Source organism: Mirounga angustirostris, unplaced genomic scaffold (genome assembly GCF_029215605.1).
Source record: "Mirounga angustirostris isolate CCGP_5_RB_7025 unplaced genomic scaffold, mMirAng1.0.hap1 SCAF_12, whole genome shotgun sequence".
In the NCBI taxonomy this organism is placed as follows: domain Eukaryota; kingdom Metazoa; phylum Chordata; class Mammalia; order Carnivora; family Phocidae; genus Mirounga; species Mirounga angustirostris.
This window is the reverse complement of record NW_026991720.1, coordinates 12,275,104-12,289,477: the sequence shown is the minus strand read 5'-3', so window position 1 is coordinate 12,289,477 and position 14,374 is coordinate 12,275,104. Positions and strand designations below refer to the sequence as shown.

Here is a 14,374-nt window from a genome sequence, read left to right as displayed (position 1 = left end):
TCTCTATAATTTTCCCTCAACAAAGAAAGTCAATAATTTTTTGACTTTTTTTTAAGTGCAAGCAGTTTTAGGTTCACAACAAAATTGAGAGGAAAGTACAGAGATTTCCCATATACCCTGTGCCCTCACCAGTGCATAGCCTCCCCCATCAGCAACTTCTCCACCAGAATGGTCCATTTGTTACAATGGATGAGCCTACACTGACACACTATTACCCCTCAAAGTCCATAGTTTACCACAGCGTTCACTCTTCTTGCCGTTGTATAGTCCATAGGTTTGGACAAATGTATAATGAATGACATGTATCATTAGAGTATCATATAGAGTATTTTCACTGCCCTAAAAGTCCTCCGGGTTCTGCCTATTCATCCCTTCCCTGACTTCCGACCCTTGGAAACCACTGTTATTTTTACTGATGCCATGGTTTTGCCTTTTCTAAAATGTCCTATCTTTAGAATCATATGATATGTAGCCTTTTCAGTTTGCTTCTGTCCCTTTGTGTTATGCATTTAAGTTTCCTCCATGTCTTTTGTTACTTGATAACCAGTGTTTTTTGGCACTGAATCATATTCCATTGTCTGGATGTCCCACAGTTTATTTATCAATACACTTATGAAAGAACATCTTTGTTGCTTCCAAGTTTTTTTTAATTTTAATTTTTTTATATTTTATTTAAATTCAGTTAGCCAACATATAGTACATCATTAGTTTTTTATGTAGTGTTCAATGATTCATTAGTTGCGTATAACACCCAGTGCTCATCATATCATGTGCCCTCCTTAATGCCCATCCCCCAGTTACCCCATCCGCCCACCCCACCTCCCTTTCTTTAACCCTCAGTTTGTTTCCCAGAGTCAAGAGTCTCTCATCATTTGTCTCCCTGTCTGATTTCTTCCCATACAGTTTTCTCTTCCTTCCCCTATGATCCGCTGTGTTATTCTTTATATTCTACATATGAGTGAAATCATATGATAATTATCTTTCTCTGATTGATTTATTTCACTTAGCATTATACCCTCCAGTTCCATCCATGTTGATGTAAATGGTAGGTATTCATCCTTTCTGATGGCTGAGTAATATTCCACTGTATATATGAACCATATCTTCTTTATCCATTCATCTGTTGAAGTACATCTCAGCTCCTTCCACAGTTTGGCTATTGTGGACATTGCTGCTATGAACAATGGGTGCAGTTTTCCCTTCTCTTCATTACATCTGTATCTATAGGATAAATACACAGTAGTGTAATTATTGGGTAGTAAGGTAGCTCTATTTTTAACTTCTTGAGGAAACTCCATACTGTTTTCCAGAGTGGCTGTACCAGCTTCCAAGTTTCGTTTTGTTTGTATTTTTTTTGAAAAATGTTTAATAACAGGTATCAATCATTATGGTATCATATAGAGTACTTTCACTGACTGAAAAATCCTTTGTGTTCTGCCTCCCTCCTCCTTAACCCCTGTCAATCACTAATTTATTACTCTGTCCATAGTTTGGCCTTTTCCAGAATGTCACATAGTTGGAATTATATAGTATGTAGCCATTTCAAATTGGGCTCCTTCACTTAGTAATATGCATTTAGGTTTCTTCCTTGTCTTTTCATGACTTGATAGCTCATTTCTTTTTATTGCCGGATAATATTATGTTGTCTGGATGTATCACCTATTGAAGGACACCTAAACAGCTTCCAAGTTTGGGCAATTAAGAATAAAGCTGCTATAAGCATCCATGTACAGGCTTTTAGTTTTGACAATTACAAATAAAGTTGCTATAAACATCCATATGCAACTTTGTGTGTGGAGATAAGTATCCATCTCGATTGTTGGATCCTATGGTAAGATGATGCTTAGGCAGATACCATAGCTGAGATGGGGTACAAATAGATGATGATTAGACTGAGTTATTCAGAATAAATGAGTACTCTAAGGCTAAATAAAAACTTTTGTATTTGCATCCACTCAATGAGACAGAACTTCTTAATTGACTTTTAAAAGTAAAACTAAAATAATACTAAGACAGTAAGTAAATACCTTAATTTTTTAAACAACTTTGAAAATTGTATTTCAATTCCAAAATCACTTGCCATAAAAGATGAATGATGAGTATATTTTGAATTAAATAAGATTTCTAGGGTAAAAGAGGCTTCTATTTATCTTATTAAAGCAAATTTTCTCAGATAAATTCATCTTGAGCATATGCTGAAATTCTTTGCTTGTTAATGGAAAAACTAACAAGTGGATCATGGTGTATAACAATATGAAATAAACTTCTAACAAGGCTATCTATCCTATATGAGAAAAAATATTTACACAAGGAGCTAAGCTTCTGTTGGCAGGTATTGCTTTACTTTACATAGCTATGAAAGGTCATAACCATGAGGTTGACAGTTGAGAGTCATCTTAAAATTTTCAGGAGCAAGTGGTAAGTAAAGTAAATTCATCTGTTACTGTGATTAGACATAGTAAGAAAAAATGACTTTTGGCTCAAAGCAGTTTTTCCTAATCTCAGATTGCTACCTCTTTACATATTTCCTTATTTTTGTGCCAAGATACCATGTCTTCCTGGAACTTACTGAATTATGAATTAGGTATTTATTTGTACTAAATATATTTTGGTGAGAGATAGCTCTTTGGACTCTACGAGGTGGCTTTTTATTTTAACGTGTAGTATGTTTTCATAGGTCTTTTTTAAAAGAAAAAAGATTATTTATTTTAGAGTGAGAGAGAGAGCATGAGAGTGGGGAGGGGCATAGGGAGTGGGGGAGAGAGAATCCTCAATTAGACTCCCCGCTAAGCCCAAGGCAGGGCTCTGTCACAGGACCCTGAGATCGTGACCTGAGCCAAAATCAAGTTGGCCACTTAACCACTGAGCCACCTGGGATCCCCTGTTTTCATAGGTCTTTTATGTGTTTCTATGATTACACAGTTGACCCTTGAACAACATGAGTTTGAACTGCATGGGTTCACTTATTTGTGGACTTCTTACAGTACAGAACTGAAAATGCATTTTCTCTTCCTTATGATTTTCTTAATAACACTTTTTCTCTACTTTACTTTATTGTAAGAATATAGTATGTAGTACATAGAACATATGAAATATATGTTAATCAACTGTATGTTATCAGTATGGCTTCTGGCCAACAGTAGGCTACTAGTAGTTAAGTTTTGGGGGAGTCATAAGTTATACAAGAATTTTTTACTATGAGGGGTGTTGGTGCCCCAACCCTCACATTATTCAAAGGTCCACTGTACTTAGAAGTAGGTCTATGCTTCCTCACTGATATGAGGAATTCTTAATCTCAGGAAACAAACTGAGGGTTGCTGGAGTGGGGGGTGGGGTGGGAGGGATGGGGTGACTGGGTGATAGACACTGGGGAGGGTATGTGCTCTGGTAAGCGCTGTGAATTGGGCAAGACTGTTGAAGCTCAGATCTGTACCTCTGAAACAAATAATGCAATATATGTTAAGAAAAAAAAAAAGAAGAAGAAGATAGCAGGAGGGGAAGAATGAAGGGGGGAAATCAGAGGGGGAGACGAACCATGAGAGACGATGGACTCTGAAAAACAAACTGAGGGTTCTAGAGGGGAGGGGGGTGGGAGAATGGGTTAGCCTGGTGATGGGTATTAAAGAGGGCACATTCTGCATGGAGCACTGGGTGTTATGGACAAACAATGAATCATGGAACACTACATCTAAAACTAATGATGTAATGTATGGTGATTAACATAACAGTTAAAAAATTAAAAAAAAAAAAAGTAGGTCTATGCTTTCCAGTCACTCACACCTTTATCCAGTTTGCTTTTTTGCAGCATTTGCATGGATCAGCATTACCTTCCACAGTCTCTATTTATTTGTTTTCTATTTACCAAGTGAAAATATATATACCGTGAGGGTAGGGTTTTGACTGTTTTGTTCTGCTGCATCTTTAGTGCATAAAACAGGGTTGGCACATTGTAGGTCTTCAGTAAGTATTCATTGAGTAAGTGGTTGAATATATGAATAGAAGAGTTCCATGGTTTCCACTGAGGGACACGCCAGGTTTATTTAATCAATCATCTATTAAATAGATATTTGAGTTGTTTCTGGATTTTCAGGATTTCATAGATAATATACCGATAAGCACCCTAGATGACTCTAGTAGAGACTGTGGCTGCCTCCTTAACATCCACTCCTCCTTCTCTTGGTGACCACCCTTATAACTACTCAGTTAACCAAACATATACCAAGTAGGCCAGATTTCTTGCAGAATGAAAAGTCCACCCCTTGCTCTGACGCTACACCGTGTCGCTTCATTGTAAATTAATCAGCATAATCCCATTTGATTGTTGTCTCAGGGTTGTGCAAGTGACCAAATTCAGCTAAAGACACACAGTGTGATGTCTGCCAGGGGCATCTGGGAAAGAAGCTTTCTAGATCTACTGGGAGCAACTTTGTTTATTTCTCTCCCTGGATACAGAAGAGGGAGAATCGGGCCCCGAGGGCCATTTTGATCACAAGGCTTTATCCCTAGGATAAACTGACAGTAACGACAGGAAATGACAGAAATGCACAGGGCAGAGCCCAGAATAAGTTGGGTCCTTGACATTTTTGCATTGCTCAATCAAAACATCCTCGAAGCCTTCCCCATTACTAAGCTTCCACTGGTGCATTTTTAAAGACCAAATGAGTTGGATATTCTATTCCTTGCAACCGAATGACTTCTAAATGGTACATTCCCATTTATACTTGGTTTTTGTTTTTATATCCATGTTTTAATAGGATAGAGTTCTAGAAGTGAAGTTGCTGGGTCAAAGAGTATACAGATTTTATATTTTAATATAAATTTACAAATTACAAAGAGTCAGATTTTAAAAAGACAAGAGAGAAAGTGACAAAAGAGGTTGAAAAGAGTCTATTGAATGGTATCAAGAAATAGGATTTGGGGCGCCTGGGTGGCTCAGTTGGTTGGGCGACTGCCTTCGGCTCAGGTCATGATCCTGGAGTCCCGGGATCGAGTCCCGCATCGGGCTCCCTGCTCGGCAGGGAGTCTGCTTCTCCCTCTGACCCTCCCCTCTCTCATGTGCTTGCTCTCTCTCATACTCCCTCTCAAATAAATAAATAAAATCTTTAAAAAAAAAAAAAAAGAAAGAAATAGGATTTGTTTGTTTTTTTCATACTTCTCTTTGGGCCTGCCCTGATCTCTCATCTTTTATCTGTCTCACTTAGCCTGTCCAATCTCTGAATCTGCACTCTACTTGGACTGAGGTGGGTAGGTGTATACTGGTGGTGGTGATGGAGTGGAACAGAAGGCATTTCAGAGGAAACAGGAGCATCTTTAAGCTCATTTGCTTCTGGAGAGAAGCCTGAGATGTTTAGTTAGGGTAGATCTAAAGCTACGGATTTTAACAAAGAGGAGTTATATATGAAATTAATTTAGGCTCTATGCAAACATAAAAGCAACTCAATGAGAACTATGGAAATAAGACAGGACAGCTTAGTTATGACCAAATAGTTAAGAGCCTTGAATGCAAGGCTAAGGAATTTGGGCTCCATCCTGGAGGCATTGACAAGGCGATATTAAGGGCTCAGGACTGCTCCCTATGCATGTGCCATCCAGAGTTACAGAGGAATAGAAATTTGGTAATGGGGTGTGTACCTTGCCATACTTTCCTCTTCCAAGATACCCGGTAGGGACTGCATGTTCGTGTCCCCCCCCCACCAAATGTATGTGCTCAAACCCTAATCCACAGTGGGATGGTATTAGGAGGTAGGGCCTTCACAAGGTTTAGATAAGGTCATAAAGGTGGAGCCCCCGTGATGGGATTAGTGTCCTTATAAGAAAAGACTAGAGCCCTCTCTCTGCCATGTGAGGACACAGTGAGAAGGCCACTGTCTACAAGCCGGGAAGTGGGCTCCCACTATTTCCATGGCACATTGGACTTCCCAGCCTCCTGAACCATGAGAAATTAGTTTGTGGTTTAAGCCACCTGGGCTATGGCATTTTTGTTATAGCCATCTAAACTAAGACAATATCCCTTCTTCACCTTATTCCTGAGGTTGTGAACCTTTCCCCCTTTCAGACCTCCTCCACCTGCTCCAGTGTTTCCATGCTCAGATCCCATGATATCTTCTTCCTGGATCTACACCGGATATGCATAGGAATCATGTGTTGGGACCTGTACTCCAAACGAACTCTGTAGACAAAGCTTCTATGAACTGGATGTAATAGATCTATTTTTACAAATGTCCAAAAGTGCATTTGCGCTTTCTTTTTCTTAGAGTTCAAAATACTACATTATTTGGACTGGGATTTGGGGGACTGCTGGTGGAAGAGGGGCACAGATTGCTTGCAGACATCATGGCTGCTATAGCAATAAAACCCCAGTGGGAAAACAAGAAAGATCTCAGAGAAGGGGAACATATAAGTCGGTAAAACCTTGGAGAATGCAGGACATCGGTGATTTGTAAAAATTTCTCCACCTGGTGGTTTCCCTCATCTAGCCTCACAGAGTTTCAGATAGATTAGAGCACAGAAGGAGCCCGTGGTGTCCCAGCAGCGGCAATGCATTGGGAATCAAGACAGCTGGAGCTTGGTCTCCACCTGGCTATGAGCTTGTCGAGAGACTTTGGGCAGTTGATTTTCACATTCTGCACCTTGGTGTCATCATCTGTTCAAAAATGTGATGGTTCTCTTCAACAAATGGTTTTGGGAAAATTGGACAGCCACATGCAGAAGAATGAAACTGGACCATTTCCTTACACCACACACAAAAATAGACTCAAAATGGTTGAAAGACCTAATTGTGAGACAGGAATCCATCAAAATCCTAAAGGAGAACCCAGGCAGCAACCTCTTCGACCTCAGCTGCAGCAACTTCTTCCTAGAAACATCGCCAAAGGCAAGGGAAGCAAGGGCAAAAATGAACTATTGGGACTTCATCAAGATAAAAAGCTTTTGCACAGCAGAAGAAATAGTCAACAAAACCAAAAGACAACCGACAGAATGGGAGAAGATATTTGCAAATGACATATCAGATAAAGGGCTAGTATCCAAAATCTATAAAGAACTTCTTAAACTCAACACCCAAAGAATAAAGAATCCAATCAAGAAATGGGCAGAAGACATGAACAGACATTTTTCCAAAGAAGACATCCAAATGGCCAACAGACACATGAAAAAGTGCTCAATATCGCTCGGCATCAGGGAAATCCAAATCAAAACCTCAATGAGATACGACTTCACACCAGTCAGAATGGCTAAAATTAACAAGTCAGGAAACGACAGATGTTGGCGGGGATGCGGAGAAAGGGGAACCCTCCTACACTGTTGGTGGGAATGCAAGCTGGTGCAGCCACTCTGGAAAACAGTATGGATGTTCCTCAAAAAGTTGAAAATAGAGCTACCATACGATTCAGCAATTGCACTACTGGGTATTTACCCCAAAGATACAAATGTAGGGATCCGAAGGGGTACGTGCACCCCGATGTTTATAGCAGCAATATCTACAATAGCCAATATGTGGAAAGAGCCAAGATGTCCATTGACAGATGAATGGATAAATAAGTGGTATATATATACAACGGAATATTATGCAGCCATGAAAAGGAATGAGATCTTGCCATTTGCAATGATGTGGATGGAACTGGAGAGTATTATGCTGAGCGAAATAAGTCAACCAGAGAAAGACATGTATCATATGACCTCACTGATATGAGGAATTCTTAATTGCAGGAAACAAACTGAGGGTTGCTGGAGTGGGGGGTTGGGGTGGGAGGGATGGGGTGACTGGGTGATAGACACTGGGGAGGGTATGTGCTCTGGTAAGCACTGTGAATTGTGCAAGACTGTTGAAGCTCAGATATGTACCTCTGAAACAAATAATGCAATATATGTTAAGAAAAAAAAAAAAGATAGCAGGAGGGGAAGAATGAAGGTGGGGAAATCGGAGGGGGAGACGAACCATGAGAGACGATGGACTCTGAAAAACAAACTGAGGGTTCTAGAGGGTTCACAGGTTAGCCTGGTGATGGGTATTAAAGAGGGCATGTTCTGCATGGAGCACTGGGTGTTATGCACAAACAATGAATCATGGAACACTACATCTAAAACTAATGATGTAATGTATGGTGATTAACATAATAAAAAAATTTTTTAAAATGTGATGGTATCAGTGACCTCTAAGCTTATCCATGCTTATATCCTCAGTAGACCACACAGAGCCTAGCAGATAGTTGATCAGCAAATTCATTTCGAGCAGGCTGAATGAATCATGACATAACCTCTCCATTTCTATCTTTGTGTAATTGTTCAATTCTATGTACATCCTCTTACTGAGAAGCCGGGTTGAAGAGAAAGTTCATAATACTAAGTAAGGACAGTTCTTGGATACATGCAATGTGAAACAAAATGTTTTTATTTTAGCTACTGTTTTTAGGTATGGTTGGAAGGTGAAGTTGACCAACAGATTGGTGCTTAGATCGGTACAAATGCTTACATGCTTAGTTGTTAGCGATGGTCTGCCGAATCCAGCTCACATAGTTGCAGACTTTGGTGTAGACACCAGGTTTGTCCTTTTGAGCGCAGCCAAGACCCCAGGAGACAATGCCCTGGAGCTCTCTGTTGCAGACCACAGGGCCACCAGAGTCACCCTGCACAAGAGGGAAGAGACAGTAAGAACTCTCAACTATGCCAAGATGGAAGAAAGGCAAAACGCTATTTCTCCATTACTCTGGGTCCGTTTTCCCAGGTAGCTGATTCTCTAGGAAGCACTTTCCCTTCCCCTGAAAATCTAATTCTCAATCTCTGACAGCATGCCTCTCCTTTCTCCTCCCTCCTTCTAGCTCCTGCTCTTTTCTTAGTTGTAGGCATGCAGGGCCAAGAAGAGGTGAGGACTGGTGAGTGCAGTGCTGCCCAGCTAGCCCTGCTTTTTTTCAGAAAGCTCCCTTCTACAATATACCTCTTCAGCAGGGTGCCTTATGCACACCATCTTCTATGTATCTCTTTACCCTTAGCCCTAGCCATTAATATCTCAAAAAGAAAATTTATCACTGATCCCAAATCTCTCCGTGGTCCCTTATAATCCATCCCAGAGACAGCTTTTCAATCTGTGTTTTGGGAAAGGGAACTATAGTGGAAGGGCATGAAGTTCCGCTGAAACGAGTACAAAGAAACTGACCTGGCAGGAGTCCTTTCCACCCTGCAGGTAGCCCAGACAGATCATGTTGCTGCTGATCTTGCCAGGGTAGGCATTGCGGCAAGTGCTGTCAGAGAGGATGGGTGCTCGAAGACACTGCAGAAGATCAGGATAGTTTTCTGTTGGATGCAGGAGTAAAAATAGAAGAATATTACCTACAGGATTCCTGGAGATTTCTTTCCCAATCTTCCCCCCTCTTTCCTTACTCTCTCAGGTTGCAGGTAACTTTTATTTTGGAAGAACAACTTTTATCTGGAAAGTCTTGCCAACAGTTTTAATCAACAAGTTGTTCTCTCTGACTTTATCAGTGACTACAGATCTCAAATCTAGAATATTTCTCAAGCAGGTCTCTACTTTAGGCAGTATCAAATCCCTCTGTTCTGTTTACCTCCTCAGTTTCTACTTCTTTGCAAATCACTAATCACACTTCAGTTGAATATCTGCCATCTTTATCATAGCTCATTTTTGTTGTATTTTCCAGCAAAGGGATCTTCCTAAGACTCCATATGTCTACAAACTATCCTCTAGGAATCTTGCCTTGAGTGACAATTTGGACTAACTGACCCTCGACATGTCTTTCCCTTCTAGGATTTCCAGAGTTGGCGCTTTTGTTCCCTGTGACACTTACCCCCAGTGCTCTGGAGATTCCCCCAGCCAGAGATGAGGCACTGGGTACCAGCAGCCGCACAGGATTTTGGCAGAGAGACAGCAGACACTCGAGAGTTGAGGGTGGCAGGCGAACTCAGTTTAATCAGCATGATGTCATTATCAAAAGTTTTTTCATTGTATCTGGGGTGGCGGATGACCTTGGCTGAATTGATGAATTGCTCAGCACCCTCAGAGACTGCGATGTTGTGTTCTCCCAGACGCACCTGGATTCGGCTGGATTAAAGGATATGAAGTTCCTTAAGGACCAACTTCAGCTTTTCCCCTTTCCCAGTTTACCCCAGTCATGACCACCAGCATGAACACCATCCCCTGCTAGCATTTCCACACATAGGAAATTGTGCACTTAAGTGAGCCCTACTAAATATGGTGCAGGTAAGAGTAACTCCTAGGTGGGTGTCCCTACCAGTATAGACTTATAGCCCACCATCGTGTTAGAAAGTTATTTCCCATGACTAAGTGATGCCAGTAAAAAGATGGGAGGTGAAACAGGAATTGGTGGTGACTATTCAGCACCTGTTACTCCTCCTCTGGTTGGGATTATCGATTACTGTAGGGAGATGTGGCAGGAATCAGAGACATGAAAGAATTTTAAGGGGGCAGAATGAATTGTGCTTATTTTTAATGTTTTACTGAAAGCTTCATGTGGGTTATTACCACCATATGCCATTTTTTCCTGGTTGAGCTATCATGATTAGGACTATTTATTGATAATGCTCTTAAGCTGGTTCTAAGTATACTTCATCACTCACTAGCTCCCTTCCCATGTCTTTGGTACCATCATTTGGAAGGACATCAAGGAACTCTAAGTTTACTTTTCCATGTAAACTTCCCTCAATGCATCATTCAGTGCCTGGGGGGAATGATGAGGCTCCTAGAATCTGAATGCTTGCCCCTCAAGCATAACTATGTAGTTTGCCCTGATTTTTCTTTTGCAGGGCTGGGGCATGAGTTGATCTGAGAGAACAGGGATGTGAGGTTTGGTTACTCACGACTTGTAGCAGTGAGCTGCGGACACCACCCACTGGGAATTGATGAGGGAGCCGCCACAAAAATGGTAGCCTGAGTTCAGGGACACCTGATAGGGCAAGGAATTCTTCTGACAGGTGTAGCCCCCAACGATCTTGTCATCATCATCAATGGGGAAAGCAACTGACAAGGAAAAGTTGGAAACAATCAGTTAAACAGATCCATCTTGGAATTTCTACTTACCACAAGGTTTTTCCAGATTAACCAGAAAAAAGTAGATAATGTTTTCCTCTCACACATAATCAGGAAATGGTGATAACATAATTTTTACATGATTTTTTCCAAAATCTTATTATTCAATACTTTTAACACATACTCTTATACTATTATAAGTATCTAATTTTTTAATTTATGCTTTAAATTTGATAAATATACCATTTGAAACATATGCAACACACACACACACACCCCTCAGTCAGAGACTCTTTATGTAATAAATGCCATGAACATTACTCTCTAAGGGTATAAAGAATACTTTTGTACAAAACCTTGCTCAGCAGACATGCAAATAGGTGTTCAGTAAAGCTCTGCAGTAACCATGCTTATGTTTTTTATGGTAGTTGGTATAGGTTAGATATCCCAATGAAGGAACGGAAAGGAAACTTTTACTAGCCACCTAAGAATGGTCCAACCTAGAAGGAATCGGGAGTGTTGTACTCTTGTTCTCCCAATTTCTCTTTTAGTTCCTGCCTAAAATTTTCATGACATAACTTAATAGAATAGTATGTGGTTTCCTTTCTAACATTACCCCTTATCTCAGTTATCTTTCCAACATTTTAAAATTTATTCAGCATTCTGAAGTTTGCCCACTGATTTATTAAGATTTCTATGGCTCTCAAAGTCAGTGATTGTTTATATGTACCCTATTGTTCAAATATTTTAAAGTAATTTTGGGAAAGACATTTCCAGATGTATAGACTAAGTTATTGAATTTATACCCGTCTAATTGGGGAAAGTTTAATCATAAGATTTGTATAAAATTTGGTAGTATAAAAGACAGAAATAGACATTTTTCTTTCCTTTGATGATTAAATGATATGTTATTTCACACCAGAGAGATTTCACTAGCAAAGACGTTGTAAAACCCAGCCCATGGCTTTTTTTCATGAGAAATGAAGTACCTTCAGCTGTTAAGATCCTGTGAAGATGCCTGTCGGTGCAGAGGAGACGCGGGCTGTGACCCTCATAGCCTCTTTAATGAGCCCAGACTAGTCACTAGTCCCAATTTTAACTCTCAATTATTAATTCCAAGTGCTTAGAAAGATCGAAACAGCATTTCCCTAATGTTAACTATCCTTTCCTTTTCTCTCTTTTTCCATAGATTTTACCTTGAAGTTCAGGGCAATTTCTGTCTCTTTATACTTTCTGCGCTAATTACTCTTGCTCACTATCATCTTTCCCCCACAAGGGAGATTTAATTATGTATAGACATTTGTATGACTGTAATCCGCCTCTTATTGTGGTTTTGGTTACCCTTGGTTAACCAGAGTCAGGAAGCAGAAGATCCATTTTCTGATGTATCCTCCAAAGGTCATTATAGCGTCACACTATGTCAAAATGCCTATGTCATTCACTCCACTTCTCATCACGTAGGCATTTTATCACCTCACATCATCACAAGAAAGGTGAGTACAGTACAATAAGATATTTTGAGAGAGAGAGAGACAGAAGAGCACAGTCACATAACTTTTATTACAGTACATTGTTATAAATGTTCTATGCTATTACTACGTTTGTTATTAATCCCTTACTGTGCCTAATTTGTAAATGAAACTTTATCATGGGTATGCATATGCGGGGGGAAAAACACAGTATATATAGGGTTCAGTACTATCTGTGGCTTCAGACATCTACGGGGGGTGGATGTAGCTGCTGCAGAAAAGAGAGGACTACTATATATGCTGTCATTTCAATATTTTAAGCTTCTTGAATACAGAGATTCTATTCAACATTCATTGTTGTCTTTCAGAGTACAAAGTGCAAACAAATACATCATGGACACCCACTGATTCGTTTACTATTTTAGACTCACCAGTGGCTCCCAGCAGGGCAAGGAAGATGATGGTCTTCATGATTGCTCTCTGGATCTGGACTGGGGAGAGTGATGAACATTTCTCATCCACAACTATTTATACCTCCAGGTTTGATATCGACACCCATGGCCATGGGTGCCAGGAAAGTGATTTTACTGGAAACTCACAAGTCCAAAATTAGAATTCAATTCTGTGCCAAATTGAAGATAATTCAGCATCAGATTTAAACATTAGCTTTTGTCTACTTTTCCAGAAGTTTATGGGAATTGAGGTAATAATCCCACCTGGTGCAATGTGTTCCCCATAATAGAAAAGTAAGTTGGAGTAAGGGTCATCGATGGGGGCTATGGGTGTCCTGTTTCCAGACAAAAGTCTTAGGTACTTGGTTGTCTCAACTGTGAACTTTTATCTTGAGGACCATCTTGAACACTCCCCCCTTGGTGTTTAATTAACATTGGCTCTTTCACTATTATATAATTTTTTGTGGTATCTCTGGCCTTGGATATCCATGTTAACTTTCCATTATTAATAGGGACAACTTGTTTCCTTGAGAAAAGAAAAATTGTTCTGAATTGAAGCTATGATCGATCTAGACAGAAGAGTGAAAAAATCACTTACATTTACTAGAACTTACTATATACTTTACATATATAAGAACTTTGCATATATTAATTTAGTAATTCTCATTACAACCCTAGAAGGTACCTCTTACTATCCCCACTTTATGTATGGGAAAACTGAGGCACACAAAATTGCAGGAGACTTGACCAAAATCACATAGCAAGTACATGGTGGGGAAAGGCTTCCAACCCAGGAAATCTGGCTTCAGAGTCTGTGTGCTTAACTGCTGTACAACACTTCCCGCATAAGTTCGCCACATTCTGGACACGATGATAATGCAGAAATCTTGGCCAATGATAATAGAATTGAAATTTATGGAGTGCTTCCTATGTGTCAGGCACTGTGGATGGGATTTATATACATCAATTCATTCAATCCTTACCAACTGCTTCATAAGTGGTGTTCTAATTTTTACCATTTTATAGATGGGGAAGGTGAAGCTTAGAGAAATTACATGTTTTGCTCAAAGTTTTATACTCTTCAGTGCTCAACACAGGGTTCAAACTCAAGCAGCCTCATTTCAGGGGTCGTGTCCTCCACTGTGATGCCATAAACAGAATTAAGGAGAACAATCTGAACTCTACCAAATTAAGGGATGACTCTAGGGAGCAGATAGAATTCTTAGAATAATCTAAGAAATGTGTTCCTGGAGCAGTTGTCATAATTAATGAGGTATGGCAGAAGTATCCAGAATAAGTGAATCTCAGAAGAACTAACCTCTAACTACATATAACCAGAGTCTACTCCCACACATCTGAATGGCCTACCAGGATGTTTCTTCTGCTTTAGCAAATCATCCCTCCTGAAGTAGTTTGTTTCTTTTACATTTGAAATTTTTCTGATAAAAAGATGATTA

At 39.9% G+C, this 14,374-nt stretch overlaps 1 protein-coding gene across 1 annotated transcript; it reads right to left on the bottom strand.

The window, feature by feature from the left end:
* Positions 1-8,474: 8,474 nt before the first annotated feature.
* On the bottom strand, positions 8,475-12,968 carry LOC123842100 (serine protease 1). The gene is made up of 5 exons (XM_045871520.3): positions 12,897-12,968; positions 10,828-10,987; positions 9,798-10,051; positions 9,152-9,288; positions 8,475-8,624 (listed from the first exon to the last, which is right to left on the bottom strand). The coding sequence occupies exons 1-5, from the start codon at positions 12,934-12,936 to the stop codon at positions 8,475-8,477; spliced, it is 741 nt and encodes a 246-aa protein (XP_045727476.1). The 5' UTR covers positions 12,937-12,968.
* Between the last annotated feature and the right edge of the window lie 1,406 nt (positions 12,969-14,374).